The 19,702-nt window shown below is 39.4% G+C and overlaps 2 protein-coding genes across 3 annotated transcripts in view; both read right to left on the minus strand.

Moving 5' to 3' along the window:
- Positions 1-3,741, minus strand: part of jph3 (junctophilin 3) — a 52,533-nt gene extending 48,792 nt beyond the window's left edge. The window contains exon 1 of the mRNA XM_015387210.1: positions 2,043-3,741. Within this exon, the coding sequence (XP_015242696.1) occupies positions 2,043-2,424 (382 nt within the window). The 5' untranslated portion in view covers positions 2,425-3,741. The remainder of the gene's footprint in view (positions 1-2,042) is intronic.
- Positions 3,742-11,177: 7,436 nt separating this feature from the next.
- klhdc4 (kelch domain containing 4) lies at positions 11,178-18,972 on the minus strand. Of its 2 annotated transcripts, none has more exons than XM_015387207.1 (13): positions 18,768-18,972; positions 18,579-18,670; positions 16,991-17,069; positions 16,806-16,904; positions 16,436-16,572; positions 16,159-16,251; positions 14,564-14,726; positions 14,412-14,490; positions 14,121-14,329; positions 13,245-13,470; positions 12,966-13,154; positions 12,727-12,837; positions 11,178-11,508 (listed from the first exon to the last, which is right to left on the minus strand). In XM_015387207.1, exons 1-13 carry the CDS (start codon positions 18,864-18,866, stop codon positions 11,321-11,323), a joined length of 1,764 nt encoding a protein of 587 aa, XP_015242693.1. In that variant the 5' UTR covers positions 18,867-18,972; the 3' UTR covers positions 11,178-11,320. The 2 variants fall into 2 exon arrangements, with proteins under 2 accessions (XP_015242693.1, XP_015242691.1); XM_015387205.1 differs by having other exon boundaries at positions 11,178-11,511.
- Positions 18,973-19,702: the final 730 nt, after the last annotated feature.

Here is a 19,702-nt window from a genome sequence, read left to right on the forward strand (position 1 = left end):
CCAGGGTCACCCCCCATAAGGAGGGAATAAAATATCTAAAACAGAGTCGTGATCCAGTTGGTGTTGGTTAATTTTTGGTGTAAAAGTGGCAATGTAGAATAAAATCCATCCTAAGGCCCTTTGCAAGACAAACGGATGCAGTTCATGTTTGCTCATAAAGAATAGAGTTCAATCCAAATTCACTTCAAATCATCAAGAAATCAAATGGAGTTTATTAAAAATCAAGCAAAGGCCACAATATAAACAGGAAGAAGTCTGTTTCAAGAGTATTTATTGTAATTATGTAACCATAGTGAAAATTTAGTGAGACACCAGTTAAAGATGCACAAATAATTTGGTTGCTAATTTCCTTTATTCGGTTTGCTGCAGTTCTTCTCCTTTGTTTTCTCCCTCTCATTTTACTGTTTGGTAACAATGACAACAGAAAGGTTAACTGGATCTTTAAAAGACGCTTTATATTACTTTTTAAAAACTTTTACTCTTTTTACTTTTACTACCCAGTGCAAAAACTATATCTATATATATATATATATATATATATATATATATATATACACATATAAATATCCATCTTTATAAATTCCCGTTTAAACACCCAGTGCAGTAACCTTGCATAATGATCCTACTATAAAAACAAAATACATAAAAAAAAAAAAGCTGTCATATCTGGACGCATTGTTTATATCTGTATATATCCCATGCACCTTTTTCTTCCTTTAGCACATTCTTCTTCTTTGACCATTTGAGCTGATGTAACGAGTACATTTCTCCACTGTGAGATCAATAAAGTCAATCAATCAAGACTGACTCAGGTAACAGTTAGTAATGCTAACTGAGCTAGTTACCCATCAAAGCGGTTTAAAAGGCGACGCCATCTTACGTTTCTAGCTCACAAAAATCTTATCAAGCCGTTTCATGCAACTTGTCTCAATCTCATGTGTAAATGCAATGTTAGGCTCAGATCATGAATCCTTAATGATCGTTAATGGTAGGAAAAAAACTTGTTCTAGAGGGATACTGTCACAGTTCTGGATGGGAAATATGGCATCAGACAATACCACCAGCTAAGACGCATTAGTTAAAACTTTAGACCTCTGAGGGAAATGCTCCCACAGACCTAAAATATATTTGCCTTAAAAATAGCAACAGAAATAAATCTATGTAAAGCAAGCCTGAGTTACAGTCTAGCACTGGAAGTATTGCTGAACTGCTCTCAGCATGATGTTACTGTAAATAATACCAGAAGTGGTTCTTTTCATGCCTGAGGGTTGACTTTTAGGCAGAACATGTTTTCCTACCATTAACCAAGCTGTTTATACCGATCCAACTCAAAAATGTCCTTAAGGAATCCAACATACAAGAAACTTAACGTTAATAAGATGTTTTATTTCATAAAACTGAACACTGCTGCATTCAAAGCCTTAAGGTCTTAAAATAGCCCTTAATAAAAGTTGCCCATACTCATAGTGTTATTTTGGTGGAGTTGTAACAAATGACTAAAAGTACTGATCGATAAACAAACATCAAAAATGGATTTTGCCGTATTATTCTGTTTGAAATATAATTAATTTGGTGTAATCTCTTTCTTGATCTTTGTTTTTTGTTATGGAAAGATTTCTGCCCCTCCGCCAACCTTTTTCTCCTCCCCTAAGGCTGCATGGCCTGGATAGAAGGCCTCAGGCTGCAATACGTGTTCCTCTGCAGTCGGTCTGAGGGTTTAGGGTTGAGGAAAGACATGTAAAAAATTCAAGCTGGTGTTAATATTAATTTGCAAAAGCTGTGCTCATGTAACATCTCGAATGTGCATGGATGTGTGTGACTCCAAGTTGTGTTATGGTGCAGAAGAAGCAAAGATGACCTGAGAAGACCTGTGGAGAGATTCCTCCCACTGTGCGTCTGCACCCAGCCTGTCAGTCACTCTGCTTTGAGCTGGACTTTTTCTGAAGTCAGTAGTCAGATGTCTCACATGGTCAGCTATAACTCAATTCACACATCTTCATATGCTGAGTTTTAAAACACCCACAAACTCCTACAAGCCTTACCTCCGTCTGAATATGTCTCCGTTCCATAGCCGTCCTGAAGCCCGTTGTTCCACGTTCCTTCGTACTTTCCGCTTGTCCCTGTGCTCTCCCGCACACCATAGCGCCCCTTGAAGCCATGTGTCCATTCACCTTTGTACACCCAGCGGCCTTTGTTCTCAACGCCCAGACCATGTCTCTTTCCTTGAGCCCAGGTACCCTGATAGGTATTCCCGCTTGGCCAAGTGTAGACACCCAACAGCTCAAAGCCATGGGCCCAAGAACCACAGTACTCGCCCTGGCCCTTGGGTCCTGTGCAGATCCCGTAGCCATGCGCCTTGCCCTCCTCCCACCCTCCGCAGTATGACCCCCCATCATCAAAGTTGAACCTGCCGCCAGTGGACATGCATGAAACAGCTCTTGGCAATTCCCTTGAAGCCTCGACAAAAAGAAAAAGAAAAGAAAAAGAAAACAGAGGGAGGAAGAAGAAGGACAGTTTGGAGCTAGAAGCGAGCCACTGAACCAAGCTTGTAGGCTGTGGAGTTTGGGGGTTAGGAAGAGGGAGTGGGGTGGAGATGTCTCCCACACAGATGGAGAAATGCCACCTCTCTTTTTAAGGAGCTCGGAGCATAAAGAGAAGAAAAAAGGTGAACTATGAAGTTTAGCCCCTTTCAGCTGTGTAGGGGTCAGCAAGGTGGACTGATCACACCATTCTCCTGGCTGGTTCTGAGCTGCTTTGACTAGCACCTCTCAGCTTGTTTGCAGATGATCCAGGTGGGAGAGGAGGAGAGTTGCCCCAAAGCTGCCATTATCCTCTCTCGGCTAGAATTTCAACCATTAGGCAGCTCTGCCGGCCTACACAGTCTACGACACAAACTCTTCCTCCTACTCCCTGCTGCTGCCCGCTCAGGCCCACTTGTTCTGCCGCCTCCTACCTGATGATGCCTCCAGCTCTCTGGGGTGTAAAGCTGAGAAGTTTCCCCAGTGGCAGCCTTGTGGACCTTCAACCCAAAGCATGAATCTGATCAAAGCCTCCAGAAAGCTTCATAATTTTAACAAAATAGAAATGAAATTTTGTTTGAGCCAGTTTACAAAAATCCAGCACAAAAAAGACACAAAATCCTGGAGATGTTAAAGTCAGGCTCTGTGACTCACTTCAGACTCATCATCTTTTCGTTCTCAGCCCTCACACATGCATATTGAGCGCTATTGCACAATGGTGAAACACATGTATGCAAAGAGAGAGAGAGGGGGAGAGTGAAAATGGGGAGAACAGAAAGATATTCAGCTTAAACGGCTTCTTCTGGTGTGGTGCTGGAGAACAGCAATGCAGTCTCCTACCTTCTGCAGCCACACACACACACACATCTGCACATACACACAGTGCGCACCCTCTGACAATAAAAATAAAGAAGTAAACTGATGAATCTCTCCTCTTCGGTCCCCCCCTCCCTCTATCTGCCTCTCAGTCTGTCTGCAGATCTTTAATCCACTGCGTCCATAAGTGGTTTATCCGCTGCGTGGGTTGCCTTCAGGTTGCCTGTTTGTTGCCTGTTTGATGAAACATCCATCTATGTGATCCCGTTACTCTGAGCTCCTGCGTCCTCTCCTGCTCATCTCCAGGTTTCCCTATGGAGCACCGGCTGACGCACAGCCTGCCTGCTGTCCTGCTCCTACAGTCTCCTCTGATGGCTGGATCTCTCTCTCTCTTTCCCCCTCTCTCTCTCTCTCTCTCTCCTTGCTTTATCTGTGGATGTCTCTCGCTAAGAAAATCTGTTCATTAGAGAGGACTGTTCCAATGCAGCTAACACCAACCCCTCCTCCCCCTCTCAGCTCAATAGCACAATCCGGCTTTTTAAAGAGACAGACGCTTCTCATCCCTCCATCACCTGTGGAACATCATGGAAACAACCCCCAGACTCATCATTTCTTTGCCTCACATTGTTCTCTTTGTCTGACATATGGATATGTTAGGTTTTATGATTTTCTCGTCCTCTAACAATGCCATTAGGGTGCCTTTTTTGCTTTTTATTCTTTTTATTTTTGTTTTGGGGGTTTTATGTCACAGAGCCTAACAGAATGGTATGATGCAGAAGCTTCTCAGCCATCCAGGACATGGTAGCTCTAAATGCATGACCCTTCTAACCTTTTTTCATTATTCTGCTTGATTCTATCTCTATTGTTTTATTCTGCAGAATCTGTTTGTTAAATTTCTAACATTATGCTCTCTCTGCTTTTTCTCATCATAGTAGCATCATTTGGTCTGTTCCTGTTTGGTCGAAACACCATCCTAGAAAGATTTATCAGCTGTGCTGATGCCATCAACACTTTTGTTTATATTTGTTGGAGCTTGGCCTATTTTTCAGTGTAGTCCTGTTTCTCTGAATGTGACTAACTCAATGTGCTCTCTTCATCATCTGTCATGGGGGCTGACTAGGAGCTCATCTGCCTGGCTGTGTGTGTCCCTGATGCGGCCGGCTGTGGTGCTGGTTGACAGCTGCCTTTTGTATCCTGATTCTTTCTGTATGTCTGCTTCTGTCTGCTTGAACCCCAGTTGGACTCGGCAGATGGCCGCTCACACTGAGCCTGGTTCTGCTGGAGGTTTCTTCCTGCTAAAAGGGAGTTTTTCCTCTCCACTGTCGCTACAAGCATGGTCGGTGTGACGAATTGCCTTCGAGTCACTGAGTCAATGCATTTAGCTCATTTCCCTTAGATAGAAAACTTTGAATCAAATTGACTGTATGATCTGGTTGAATTGCCTCTGTAAGTGTCTTGAGAATTGGCCCTATATAAATATACTGGACTGAATTGAATTGAATTGAATTGAGCCATGCATCTGTGAAGAGATTGTTTTTAATTTCTCCCCTATAAAAATCTGGACATTCCTCACTACACTGAACTACATACAGCACATTGTTTGGTTTGGGTTTTGGAATATTTTCATCAGGATAAACCAATATCTGTTCCAAAAACCCAACTTTCAGAGGAACCATGTTCTTTCATTCAGAGAACAAACTGAACGAACAGGGATATTTATATTTTTATATTTATAAGTGTTTGCATTTGGGACAGAAAGGAGGCTTTAGATTTCAGAAGAGAAACTTTAAAATTGTTAAAATGCACCATGAAGGAATATCGAGTCAATTAGCTCTTAACAATATTGGTTGCTTTCATTAGGAGTATACCAACCAAACTCACTCCTCTAAATGATTTAGTTGTTGATATCAGGCCCTGGAGCTGAGGATGATGCGATCACTGATGATGCTCCCACCTGGCCCCCATGTAATTGGTTACATAAACAGAGGGACGCTGAAGGCATTGCAATCCATTAATGCAACAAGTGTTTGTGCATCCATGACCAGAGGGCGTCTTAGTCTGTAACGGGTCAAATCAGCCATAAGCAGCTTAAAAGAGCAGAACCACTGAATCCCTTTTAGCTGATGACTGAAACACTGCAGATAAGTGTCTCATTTTAATCTTCAGATATTAGCAAATTCTTCCCAGCTGTGTAAAAGATTCATCCATCAGGTTTCACAGCTTGTAATTTGGCTTCACCTTGCTAACTCAGTTTAAGGTCTGTATTTTTTCTCCCATTTGTTCTGCTCTAATTTGTTCCCTTCAGTGATTTTCTCATAATGGATGTTTAAGTGCTTAAGAAGTAGTACTTTTGAGTCATTGTGAGTTTTTTTTTTTATTTCCCTCTGCTGAAGTTTAAAACCATTAGTTTTTCTTTTTATGTACTTTTCCTAAAAGCAAACAAGACTTTTTGCATTTCTTATTTAATTTTGAATAAAAAACTCTTTCTTCATTAAGTGTGGCTTTATTATTTAAATCTCCTTCAGTCAAACACTTAGTAAATCTAATCCTAGAGCGGACCACTCCCCTAAAATTAAGCTACATGTAAGAATTAGAACTATTGTTCTTACACTGAAATATTTTTTTAACTTAAGGATAAATCTTTTTTTTTCACCAGTGACAACTACTATGAAAATGCAGCTATACTGAAACAGTTTTAACTTTTATCCCTTTTTTATACTAAATAGAAGTTCCTATAAAATGTATTTATGGGTGTCAAACAAAGACGTCTGATTGTATCTTGAAAAACAAAACTATAGTAAAAACTTCCAAATATATATAAAAAAACTGACCAGAGATCGAATAGTTTTCAATTTATAGTTTCAGTAAAAACAGTTTTCAATTAAAACTATGGATATAATATTTATTTTTGACAAGCTGGCAGCAAGCATCTACCTAAAGACCCAACACTGGTTTATCCCTTTAGCCTAGAAGAATTTCCAGACATAATTATTAATGATAATATCCACCTGGTTTGTTGCTACTAACATGTATGAATGCCTACAAAAGGTTATTTCATATCCATAGATAATAAACAGAATGATAAATGCGGGACTGAAAGCACAATGGAGTGTAAAACGACAAGCACAAATGAGAAGCTTCCCATTTTTCAACAAACTCTGCTTTTGCAGCAGTGGGTTATATAGCTCTGTAGTTAATTGATTTAAATGCAAGAAGCAACATACAGCTGAATCTAAATGTGATGGATTCTGGAGAGAAATCTGCAAAGATCTAAATTAAGCTACCAGCAGTCCAAAATGCTGTAAAGGATATGAGATGCAACAACAGAATGGTACGGTCCTGAGGTCCTCTAAGTGAAAGGGATTCATTCAAAATGACTCTTAGGGGATTTTTTTACTTTTATTTTAATCAGAATGTCTGCAGAGGAAAATTACACTGACTGTTTAAAAAAATGCTGTTTGCAAAATAATAAAAATCAAGTGTGGTAAGCTGATATAGGGTTTAGGTCTGCAAAATGCCATAGCTGCAAAGTTTGTAGGAACTGTAAACATCTAACATTTCATGTTCCTGTCTTGTGTCATTAATATCAGCAACCTTCCTTTTACAGCTATGAGGATAATGTTCACATGTTGTTTACGACATCACTCTGCACATTGCAAAAACTGATCTAAAAATCGAGGTGTCAAGTAACAAAGTACAAATACTTTTTCTTGCCTAAGTAGAAATTTTGCCTATCTATGCTTTACTGGAGTAATTATTTTTTAGACAACTTTTTACATCTACTCCTTACATTTTTTGCAATTATTTCTACGTTCTACTCCTTACATTTTAAAAATAAACTTGTTAGTTTTGTTTCATTAGAGCTCATTTTCATTAGTAGGGAGTGCTGGCCTAGTGGTTAGAACAGTTCGCTTGTGCTCTGAGAAGGTTGCAAGTACCAGGTTTGATCCACACAGACTGCCACTCTGGGTCTCTGAGCAAAACCCTTAACCCCACACTGCTCACCGGGCAGCGCAAAATGGCAGCCCACTGCTCCCAAAGGGGATGGGTTTAACGCTGAGGTAAATTTCTCCAGTGTGAGATCAATAAAGTTCAATTATTATTATTATTATGGCCTGTTGGTATAGAAAAAAAACACCAAAATAATTTGTTCCAGACAATTAATTTCTTTGTGGTTGCACTCTGTGCTGCACCAACTTCTTTGTTTTTTTAAATGATGCGAAGTTAAATTTGACACTCTTATCATTAATTATAAAACGAATAGTGAAAATGTTTCTCTAATAGATTAGTCCAGTAAATAGTATAAAGTTTAAAGCATCTGTCCTTAACATTTATTCCTGCATTACTTTTAATACTTTAAGTAGTTTTAAAAATTGTACATTTAAACCAAAACATTGGTTAAAATAAGTATTCACCCTTAATTTGAGCAGGTAAATGAGATGACCTGCCAATATAATTAAGATTTTGCTTAAAGTAAGTTTGATAGATATTATGCAGCTAAAATAAGATAATGAGGTTTTTTTATGTTCTATTGGCGAATTGTCCTACTTGCTTTCTTAAATGTAGGTAAAATACACTAAAAAAACAGGAAATACTTCCATTTTTACAGTCCATACATTGGATGCTGCTTATCAGGGAGTCATGATTTTGTAGACAGAAGACGTACATATAGAGCTGTGATTCTTGTGCATCGGAAAGTGTTAAAATGAATGAGCTTTGTGAAAAAGAGTCAGCTAATATCTTCATATAAATTATAATAGCAATTAGGCTCGACAAATCCAAAGAGAAACTTTGAAAGACTTTCAGAAATACTGCAAAATAATGTTTAATTTTCTGTTATGGAAACAAAATAAAAAAAATAAAGGATAGTTGGAGGCTTTTACCCAAAACTGTAAGATTTTTTTAAATTAAAACTTTGGATTATCCGAAACAGCAAAATCATCAAAAGACTCTACAGACTCGGGTAAAATTTTTGCAAATCTCAACCTAAATTTAAACAAGAATATAAATCTCAAAGAAATATCAACCATCCTTTGTTTTTTTCTAAAAGGCTCCCCTACTACTAGTATGCAGCTGCAACAAACTGCTACATGTGCAAAACCAGAAACAATGCAAACAATGGACAATAAAATAATCAGAACAGCAAATAAAATAAAAAAAAAGGGCTAATAATAGAAATGCATTTTTAGAAAAGTTGTTAAAATGTACAGTGAAAAGGATAAGGATAAGGAGGTTCTTCCAGAAAGTAGGAGCAGCAACACTAAAAGCTCTGACCCCTCTGAGCCTCCTGCAAGAACTCCAGGAGCAGCTGACCTGAGCTGGAGAGAACTGGTCAAATGGATCATATGGACAGGGAACCAGAGGAGGGAGGGCAGAGAGGTGAATGGGGGTCCCATACTGCAACTGGACACATTTAAAGGAGAGCTGACTGAGTCTAACTAACTAGTCTTAAAGTTTTGTTTTGAAAGAAACAAAACTTTAAGAACTTTTTTTGCCTTTTGCCAGCTGACTGAGGTGAAACTAAATGGACTTTGGACCACTGTTCCAATCTAGAGATCAAATTTAAAAAATCACTACTAATTTCAAAAAGCTAAATATCGTCCTAATATTGAAGAGTCAACAATGGGAGAACAACTCAAACACCATCACCTGTATTTTCTTAATCATCTTTTTTGGCTGTTCTCTGCAGATGATGTCGAGGGTTTGAGCAAACCATGTTCATGTCATAATCCCATTGTTGGAGTCAGAAAATCTAACCAACCACGTTCTGGCCCCTCATTAACACACTGTGCTCTGTTCTCTCCTCCTTTCTCTGCCTCCCTTCAGCCTCCTTCTCTCTGTGTGTTCAGAGGGCTCAGCTGTAATCCTCAAACTCACAGTGATTTTATTACTGTAATCTGGTCTGGAGTTGGCTTAGCTCTGCTGAACACTGGAAGCAGGGGAACAGGACAACTCCAAGATAGAGACAGAGACAGGAGAAAATGTTTGGGATGGAGGAGCTCAGAAGTTTGACTTCCAGAAGTCCAACCAAAATAGTAAAGAACCTGGGTTTTACCCTTGATCTGAATAATGTATTATTGACCATAACTTCCAGTTCTAGTTACTTAATATATTCAAAATATGCTGGTAAAATTACACAACATTGGACAGATGACATGACATCTATTGTTTCTAAGGCCAAACCAAGACATCAAGCCAAGCTAAAGATTTTCCTCCTAGATGACAAATATGCAGAAACAGAAGCAGTTGGTCGACTCCATGGACGGTATCTGTAAAGAGAGTTTTGCACCCCAAAATTACTTCAACCATTCTTACGAACACCAACATGAAGTTTCTATTTTTCTTATTTTTCTTCACTTAATGCAATAAATGTTGAAGTTTGGAAAGAGATTTGATGATACAGCAGCTAATTCACTTTCTGACTTTCTGTAGATGAATGAGTTTTATCCTTTTTCTCCATATATGGGTGTGAGCTTTTCAATCTATGGTCTGGATTCTGGGCTTTACTCAAGGATATAACCCCACTCTTGTTATTTTGAACACATCAGGAGAAGAAGGTGATCCTGCAGCCCTCTGTTTGCTCGCCATCTGCTTGTGTTTGAACAGTGTGTGACATCTCCAGGCGATCAATGAGAGCGAGTGCTCCTCTGAGTCGTCAATGAGTCGGGACAGGGAGGAGCGGCAGTCTACATCCTACAGTCCCAGAGCATCCCACCCAAGGTTTAGACATAGAACCATTTTACATAGAAAACACTTTGACGCCTGGAATCAGTTTCTCCGCTGGTCCATTTTGTGGATTTTATTTTAAAAAAAAGTACAGAAAACACTGGAAATATCCTGCTCCTTCTAATCTACAGGCCTCTGGGTCCCACAGTCATCCATGAGTGACGCATCTGTGACGGTTCCACACGTCAGCAGTAAACCCCCCACAACCACCCAAAAAATCTCTTTATCTATGAAAGTCTTAATTTTTTGTCCCATAGTTGCATTTTAAAAGGTTCAAATAAGAAAAGACAAGCAAGGGAACTTATAGAGAGGAAGATATCCTCCTTCTCATCCATCTTCTCTATTATTCATCAGCCTCTTCTCCTCCCTGTTTCAGCGTGCTTAGGTAGGATAAAATAGGCCGCTGAGGGATAGGCCAGTGCTCATCACAGACGGATGTCTCCTAAAACTGTACACATGTCCCTTTATCCCCTCCTCATCTTGCTTTCCTGAACAGTTCCCATTCTCCACCTATTGCTAATATCCCTCTAGGCCTTTTGATCACTAGATTCAACTGTTCCTCTTTATGGAAACACTTGAAAGATGAAGAAAGGGTGTTGCTACAAGCATACTGCCCTCCAGGTAATCAGCAAAATGTTATTTAAAAAGTACTGAAAAGAGCAAAAGAGTCCAGATTCACTTAAGTATAGGACATGAAAGCTCAGAGAAAGTATAATTTTCCTCTAATTGGAGGATTTTATCTAATTTATGCTTATTGTATTGTATTTTTTTTTATACTTTTTTTTAAACAGGATACTAAACTTCTATAATTTTTCTGTCTACTTTAATAAAGTTGCTATATCTAACTCCTCACAAAGATGTTCTAGACCAAGCTTCCTGCAGCTAGTTAAGTTTCCCCACACAGTACTCATGACTCCCATCTACTGCCATGGAAGTGAGAGAGGCCCTCATAAAATTGTCTATTTGGTGCTGTAACTCTAAAAATATAAATATAACTATTCTAGGCAAGTCCTCATAAAGCAAGTCTTTCATAGAAACTAGAAACTTTCATAGAAAACACATTATGAATATTATTTCATTCTAATACAAATGAAAAAAAAAACCCAAAGTTGACCAAATCAGCTGAATGTTTAATTTTGTTAAGAAACATATTTTACAGGTTCTGGAGTTCATTTGACATTCATAGGCATTTAATATAAAAGATATCTGCTGATAAACACAAAAACGTTCACTGAGGCACTGCCAGTTCTGAGTGTCCACTACTGGTCTTCATAGAAGACTTTCGCCATGGCAACGGCAACCTTGGCCACTTTTTTGTCCTTGGCATCGGGCCCCATGTTGGAACGTGCAACCTTTAACCAGTACTGCTCGGTCCGGATCTGGTAGTCTGTGACAGTCTCTCCCTTCTGCACCGCTGGGTGCTCCTCTTCCTCTCCCTCTTCTTCTTCTTCTGGAAGCACAGACCAGTGCAGAAGAAAAGATCAAAGATCCATTTTCTTTTTCTTAATGCTAGTTTTATGTGGTTGGCATCTACAGTGTCTGATATGGTCCGTACCTCTTGAACTGCTTCATATTTCACTTCATTAAAGATGAAACCAATTGGTTTTAAATCAGTGATTGTCTTGGCTTTTTAAATGTTAGACCAGCTGTAACGTAGCCATCAAGTCACAGGGACACCTGACACTTTTAAGAATTGTTTATTTGTAGAAAATGTTAAAATCTACCAAACATTTACATCCACTTCACAATTATCATGTAAAGATAAAACCCAGATAAAAAGAAGTGTGGGTTTTATTGTGACAAACTAATTCTGCTGCAGTTTCAATGTTTTACTCTTATCAACTTTAACCCAATAGTTTTCCCCCTTTATTTATCACAAGGCTTCAGAATCTACAGAAAATTGAGTTACAGTTCCTAAAAGTGGGTGAGTAAACCTAAAAGACAGGCACAGACTGATCTGATGTAATTAACGTCATTAGCCCCATCAACACTGCCCTCTGAAACCGATCTGTGCCGAGTTCTGACCCAGCTTGGATCAGGTATCAGTTCCTTACTACCGTTTACACATCACGCTAGCATGGTTTCTCGCCTCCTAGTGACGATCTATGGTACTACTGCTCTCTAGAGGTAAACAAGCAAACCAATGCGGCGGCGCTCGTCCAATTAAGGACGTTTTTGGAGTCGGCTTTTGGGAAGTGGATACGACAAATGATCAATCAGGGCTTAGAGACGCAGGAAACAACATGTTGAGGTTCAGCACACTGCTAAGCAGATTCATCTCTGGAAATCGTGTGGCACAGTAGGGAGGCTAGGATTTCTGTAAATGTCGGAAATTTCATGATTACGGAAGCTGACTGTAAGGAGATGACCCAGTCTGCTCATGCGCGCTTGGTTATCTGAGAACCCTGCCAAAACTGAACCGTGCCGAGCCCTACTGATGAACTAGTACCAGTTTAGCGCATTTTGGTTGTGTCTGGCACAGTCCTGTTCAGTTGTGCGTGCCATGTACACTAACACTTATCTCAGTCATCATGCTCAGACTGTTCTCGGTACAGTTTAAAAAATGTAGTGGAAATGGGGCTTTTTTTTAGCATCAAACCCTCCTTTCAATGAGAAATCTTGATCTTAATGCTGAACACATCAAAGATGCAGAGTAATCCCTTGCCTTCATCATCCTCACTATCTTCCTCCTCCTCTTCCTCCCCTTCTGCTCCTTTGGCTTCCTCCTCCTCCTCTTCATCCTCTGACTCAGACTCTTCCAGCCACTCCTGCGTCTCTGTGGAGACAGAAATCATAAATCATCATGAAGCCTCAGCTTCTCCTCCTCAGCTGGGATGAAACCAGCCACCGGCGGCTGTGACGGTGTGTTTCTGCCTCAGTGGGCGCTCTGATTGGCTCACTCACTCGGGTCCATTTCAACCAGAACCTCCCACTGATCCATCTTATGGAGGTCCAGGCAGTAGAAGTCACTCAGGGTGAACTGCCGGTCTCCCACCTCAAACATCCCTCCGTAGAGGTACAGCTTGCCCTGACGGACGGTTGCCATGGCGCTGGACCTTGGACAGGGCTCCACCATCGGGGCCGAGGCTGACTCTGTTGAACAAGACTTTGAGTTTAAAACCTGTGATATTCTACAGCTATTCTGCCCCAAACCCCATGCTTTCAGCATCTTTCACTAGTTACCATCTTCCTCCTCTTCCTCCTCCTCCTCTTCATCCTCCTCTTCCTGGTGACCAGGGATCACTTCCTTGATGGTCATCAATGTACCGTCCTCTGTCACAATCTCCTTGATGACCTCAGTCGGTCCTTGAGCTGCTGCCTCCTCTCCCTCCCCCTTCATCTCCGCTCCCTCATCCTCTGCACCAACTTTCTTCCCCCTTCGTCGTTTCTTTTTCTCCGACTTGTTTCCCTAAGGAGACACACAAGGAATTAAACAGCCCAAAGTTGTTTTAGTGCATCATAACCTGGGATATTTCCTCTTAAAGATGCAGCAGTAATGTAAAACTTAAGAGCAAGAAAGTGATGGTAAAGTTTCCAAAAAATTATAAAAAATGTGTTTTTAAATCTTTTGAAGGAGCATATCTTTCCATCCAGTAAATTAAACTCAAAATACAGATTCAGAAAATGTTAAAACAGAGTTCTGTGACATATCAAAAATCAAATAATTTCACTGAGATATAAAATGGAAATGTCAAACATTTCTTGTTTCTAAATCTTGTTTCAAACGAATCCAGATCGGGAAAAATGGTAAAAGCTAAATCTATTGTTTCCCAGGCTGCATAGGAAGCCTGAACTTCTGAGAGGCCGCTGATGTAAGTGCTTTAAATGTTCTTTGTCGACTCCTATAATTATTTCTCTGCACCACAAGAGAAGCTCTGCTGCTAAAATCCAACTTTAACTGTTCATTCTAAAAGATTCAATAAATCGTGTCTGTGAGGGGAAACAGCCCTAAAAGATGTCTGAAGCACAATAGAGTCTAAAGAGGAAAGTGTGCACAACACCAATTAAACCCATAAGGTTCTGTCTGGATATAAACCGATGCAGCGGTGTTGGGTTTACCCTGAGAACGCAGGGAAACCAGCGGTTCTTCACTGTGTCATACAGGTAGAGGTCATTAAAGAAGTCTCCCTCCAGCATCTCCTCCTCTTCCTCATCACAAACCCCACCGAACAGCACCGCCCGCCCTGCTGGACCCACGGCCAGAGAGAAACCAGAGCGAGGAGGAGGCTTACTCCCAGAGGGGCTCAGTCTGGACCAAATCCACTTTTCTGCACACAAAAAAAAAAAGAATCAAAATCCATCAGGTGAAAGAGCAGCCAGAGAAGACTGAACTGATGATTGGTGTCATACCTTGGCTATCTTTACCCTCTCGCTTGAGCAGAAACATGTCAGAGTGGATGGTCCCCTTCTCCACGTCCTTTTTCACCCTCTTAAAAAAAAGGCATCACCGTTAGACACTGTGCAAAGCACAGTCCTGCATCCATCACAGACTGAAGACGTACCACTTTAGAGTATCCGCCATAGATGATGACACCTGTACCGTCTGGTGTGGAGGTCATCTGACAGGCAGAGCGCGGTGAAGGGGCAGAGCCTGATGGAGCCAGGCGAGACCAGGAGAAGGTGTCCAGAGAGAAGGCGTAGACATCATTGTAGTAAATAAAATCCCTACAGGAGGAGTGAGATGAAGGGGGTATTGAGACAAGGAGTTTAACTTTTTGTTCCCTCTAAAGGTAAAAGTTCACTGAGATCTAACAGCTGGTGACCAGGATCTGATTTTTTTTTTTTATGGAAAATATAAGATCTGATATTTTTGGATCAATGAACGCACAGCGCTACCCAGTCCTACTGACATCAACACTGTTTAGGCTGCGAGGGAACGAGAGAGAGCTAAATGTAAATCAGATAACAGGAACGCAGATAACCCACTTTGTTTTTTTTAATAAACAAATAAATAAATAATTTACTTATCAATTTTTGAATAAATCATATCCTTGAGGAGTTTCCAAATAACAGTTCTTTGAGATCCTGGTGAAATCTGACAGACTCTCCATGGATTCAAAGAGGAAAAGGTAACAGAGTGTGTTCATGTGGCAGGCTGCAGGCAAACAGCTTAAAACTGGTTCTTTTTAGCTGCCTGCTAAGGGTCAACACTGAAACAGAGCTGTAAAATATAGAAATATAATCGTCACTGTAATCAGAATAAAACTGATGCTGCATACTGCTGCTTGGATACAATGTTTGGTTGGCCATGCTTACATAAGTGCATTTAAACTGTGTGCTGAGAACATGGTTGGCCTTTGGACTTTCCCTGCCTTTCATGTCAACGTCTAATTGAGATTGTAGCGACCAACTTGCTGAATCTCACAAAAAGAAGTGAGAAGAGGAGGGTATGGAAAAATCAATGATCATTGCAATGTTAAACATTATTTTTATGCCTTCCATGCATATCAGGCAGCCCTTGTTCGCTGTCTGAGTGTCGTATCAGAGGGTCGATCAAAATAAGTCCCGAAACATTCCTCTTAAAATGGTCAAATAACTAAAGAGGAAGTTAAAAAGAACTGCTGAGATACTTTCAACTGTTAATCAGATCATCTTCCAATGCTTACAACAAAGTCTGGATTCTGTCAAGGACAATGTAAAGAAATAAGGAATGACCAAAAAATGTATGCACAGTACCATCAATGATTCTGGTGATAGGGTGCTGTTTTCTTTACATCTTATTTTTTGGGTTATTGAGACATTCTAAAATTTATTTCTCCAGGATTCCAAAACAAATTTTAACTTTGATTTTAATATTAAGTTATTAAATTTACTTTAATTCTAATTCCCAAAACAAGCTATTAAAATTAATGGTTTGCTAGGAAAATTGCCATGTAGTTTTTCACAGCACACTCGAATCATTCAGCTAGAACTAGTCCGAATACAACATAATCTAATCCAGGAATTGGGCAGGTCAATCTGAGGTTTCTTAAAATTTCTAAGGCCAAAAATGGAGATAATTCAATATATGAGTTTTATGACATTTGGTGATCTTGCAGATGTCCTTAGAGGAAGTGAATCCTCCATCAGCATCGCTGAATAGGGTCCTTCTGTTTACCTTGTGCTCTCATGGAAACCTCCAAACACCAGCAGCTGCCTCTTGCTGAGGACCATTCGGTGGCCGCTGCGGCCCGACGGACCACCCGGGGCTCTACACAAGTACAAAGAATCCATCAGAACCCAAGAAAATGCAAAGCAGGAACTAATCACTCATCAGCATTTTTATTAACATTTTGAATGAAGCAGCCTTTAAACCACAGTTGCCGTATAAGTTTAAATATCCCTGTTTTCTTATTGGTGCCATTTTTATGGCTGCTGTCCTGCTTTGCACCTACTTGATGTTTTCCCATGTGTGAGTAGCCAGGTGCAGCACCCAGAGGTCCTTGTAGTGGTAGAACTGTTCCCCATTTGGAGAAGCAAACTCCCCCCCAAACACCCAGAGCTGGCCTCCCCCCTGTGGGACCACCACTGCCTGATGTGAGGAAAAAAAGAGGGAGGGGGGGGTTGAGCTTTGGGTAATTGAAATGCAAGCAGGTGAATTCAGGGAATATCTGTGATGCAGCATTCTGCCCTCTTGTGACTGAAAGGTGAACAGTATCTACAAATTTCTACAGATTTTTTTTCTTTCTCAAATTTCCAGAGTCTGCAGTTGCTTTCTGACACATAAATATTATGGTAATAAATTAATCTATTTTATTTATATACCTGGTGAGAGCAGCGTGGAGGAGGAGGGTTGGGTATTTCGGATTTAACCCAGCTGTTCTTCTTGATGTTGTAGAAAAACAGATCATTGTAGAGATACGTCTACCACAAAAAAAAAAACAGGAGTTTCTTTAAGGTTCTTGGCACATAAAACATAAAACAGGACGTTTCTCTGGATGATTTCCTACTTTTTTTCCATTGAAGAATTCGCCTCCAAACAGGATGAGCTCATCTTTCTCAGGATGTGCAGACAGAGACGCATTCAGCCTGAACAAAACAACAGAGACATCAGAGGCAGCCATGACAGATGAGCTAAACATAAAAAACACTGAAAGTACACTTTTGAGATATTCTTGGGTTTTTCTTGTGACTCCTCACCACTACATACTGTAAAAACCTAAACTAATCTTCCATTTTTTTTCTCCCATTTATACACACAGATGATGGAACAATGGTGAGATAATGAACACTGACTTACAGATGAAACACTGACATTATGGTTCCTAATTATCTAATGCTATGCAGCATCCATGAGTGGTTTGTGCTTCAGAGTTTATCCAAAATTCAATTATATTACTTGTCTTTAAAATCGACATGCATCTCCTGGAAATTTTTCGTTATTGGTTAATTTGGGAGAAAAGTTCATGTCTAGAAAGATTGTCGAGTTTCACAACTTAACAGATAATTAAAATGAATGTAATGCCAACAATGAGACATAAACTGTTTCCCTGTGATTGTTGTTCTGTTCATGCACAGGGTTAATGAATGAATAACAATCAGAGGTGTCAAGTAACGAAGTACAAATACTTCTTTACTTTACTTAAGTACACTTTTTAGGTATCTATACTTTAATCCATTACTTATTTTTCTTCCTACTTCTGACTTCTACTAATTACATTTTCACACAAGTATCTGTACTTTCTATTCCTTTGTTACTCTTGGCTTCGGTTTAATGTTTATAAATATCTATTTCACGTCATGTGCTCCATCCAATGCAGGTCATTGGCTCCATCCACATCTAGTGAAAGCTAGTGTAATTAGATGTGTCATATAACGTAAACACTCATTGGTTAGCTAAAGGAAATCATCAGAAGCAAGCAGGTCTTCTTCAAACTGTAAACGTGAATTGTCTATGCAATGCTACAATGTTGGATTCAGAAAAAGATGTTGAAATGTCTAAAAGGTCAGAAACAGGCGAGAGCCTATCAGGAGATGGAGACCAACAAGACCTATACTTCTACTTATGTGTAACTAATGTGTGTACTTTTGACACCACCGATAACAATGCATCAATGAGTCTGCAAATGTTTCATCAACTGTGTCTGATGCGTCATCAGTTGATCAAAAAAGTTAAGCAGCAAAATGTAGAAGTTAATTTGTTTTGAGTTCATTAATAACCAGAAAAAGGTTTGAGACTTTAAACAGCTTTCATGTAACCCAGAAGGTTTCTTCTTTTCTGGAAAAATGTGTTAATTAGTTTTAAAATGAAAACACAGTTTATATGAACATGTATTTGGTCGTTAGGAACAAAACCTAATTCAGTCGAATCAATCAGCGTAGACCTTGATAAAAAAAAATATATTTTAAATAAAACACATTATTATAATGTTAGGCATTTCTGATCAGATTTTCTAATTCTGTTTAAGACTCCTTTAGGATGTTTGGTGTGTTTTTCCCGTTTTGTCATGTCTAAATTGCCTTTGTTTGGTCATAAAGGTTTGTTCTTGAACCTTTTATAGAGTTAGTTTTATTTAGTGTGATTTTGGGGTGAATCACCTCGCTGATGGAGGAGCACAGCTGGTCTCTGTCACCTGAGTCTTCTTCGCGTCCAGATTCTGAAACTCAGCGATGAGAGCCTCCAAATCTTCCTGATCACACAATTAACACACATAGATTTTCACATCTTCTGTTGTTGCTTTGAACAAAAGTCTGAATTATTTTTAATTTTTTAAAAACGGATGATACCTCTTCTCTTTTGGACCTCTTTGAAACCTTTTTCTCCATTTTAGCTGCCGTCTTATCAGCTCCTTTCACCTTCTTCTCTTTTTTGCCTTTCTTTCCCATTTTACAACTGATTCAATTTACCAAAATACTATGAGAATTAAAAGCCCAAACAGACTCCACATGCCGAAAAGGAGAATTTCCCTTTGAAGAGATGTACTTCCGGCAACAAACTTACGCATCCGATTGAAGTTAACAGCGCCCCCTATCGCACCGGATCACACATGCAGATTTGGTCCAAATGCTTCTTCTTCTCTTTGTTAGATTGGCGGATTGCAACAACTTACAGGTGCATACCGTCACCTACTGTACATGAGTGTGTAACTCTATAGTGCTACCTACTATATTCTATTTTTTATTTTTTGTGTAATGTAAAAATAAAAACAATAACCAAATTTTCCTCCCTATCTCCATCTGTCCCTAAAATTCCTTTGATACTCCATTCTCTCCCTTTTTCCATAATTACTTTGCTCATCCTCTTTTTCATTTGCATATTTAATGCAATCAATCCAAACATGATCCACATTTTCTTTTCTTTCACAACCCTCACATAATTCATTATTTTTCTTCGCTAGTACAAAAAAAACTCATTCAAGTAGGTATGTCCAGTTTTTAATCTAGTATAAATTATCTCTTCCCTTCTGCTTCTTTCTCCATAATTTTTAACAATTACAGATTTTTGAACCCTATATAATCTTCTTCCTTTCTAATCTTCATCCCATATTATTATTATTATTATTTTTTTTTTTTTTGCCATAATTCTGTTTCTTTCTTTTTAATTTTTTATTTACCTTCCCTTTACCCAAATTAAATCTGGTCTATACTCTGCTTTCCTAAAGCCTTTTTAGCTATCTTGTCTGCTTTTTCATTTCCTCTCATCCCATTCATTGGTTATTATG

Source organism: Cyprinodon variegatus, unplaced genomic scaffold (assembly GCF_000732505.1).
Source record: "Cyprinodon variegatus isolate N-32 unplaced genomic scaffold, C_variegatus-1.0 Scaffold388, whole genome shotgun sequence".
NCBI lineage: Eukaryota > Metazoa > Chordata > Actinopteri > Cyprinodontiformes > Cyprinodontidae > Cyprinodon > Cyprinodon variegatus.

Bases quoted from the DNA above. Each gene is read 5' to 3' on its own strand.
- klhdc4 (XM_015387205.1), bottom strand. From the start codon at position 18,866: ATGGGAAAGAAAGGCAAAAAAGAGAAGAAGGTGAAAGGAGCTGATAAG. The intron at 16,905-16,990 runs GTAGGAAATCAT...TTTTTGTGGTAG, and splicing joins AATTCTTCAATGGAAAAAAA to ACGTATCTCTACAATGATCT. The intron at 13,155-13,244 runs GTAACTAGTGAA...CTTGTTCAACAG, and splicing joins GGAGGAAGAGGAGGAAGATG to AGTCAGCCTCGGCCCCGATG.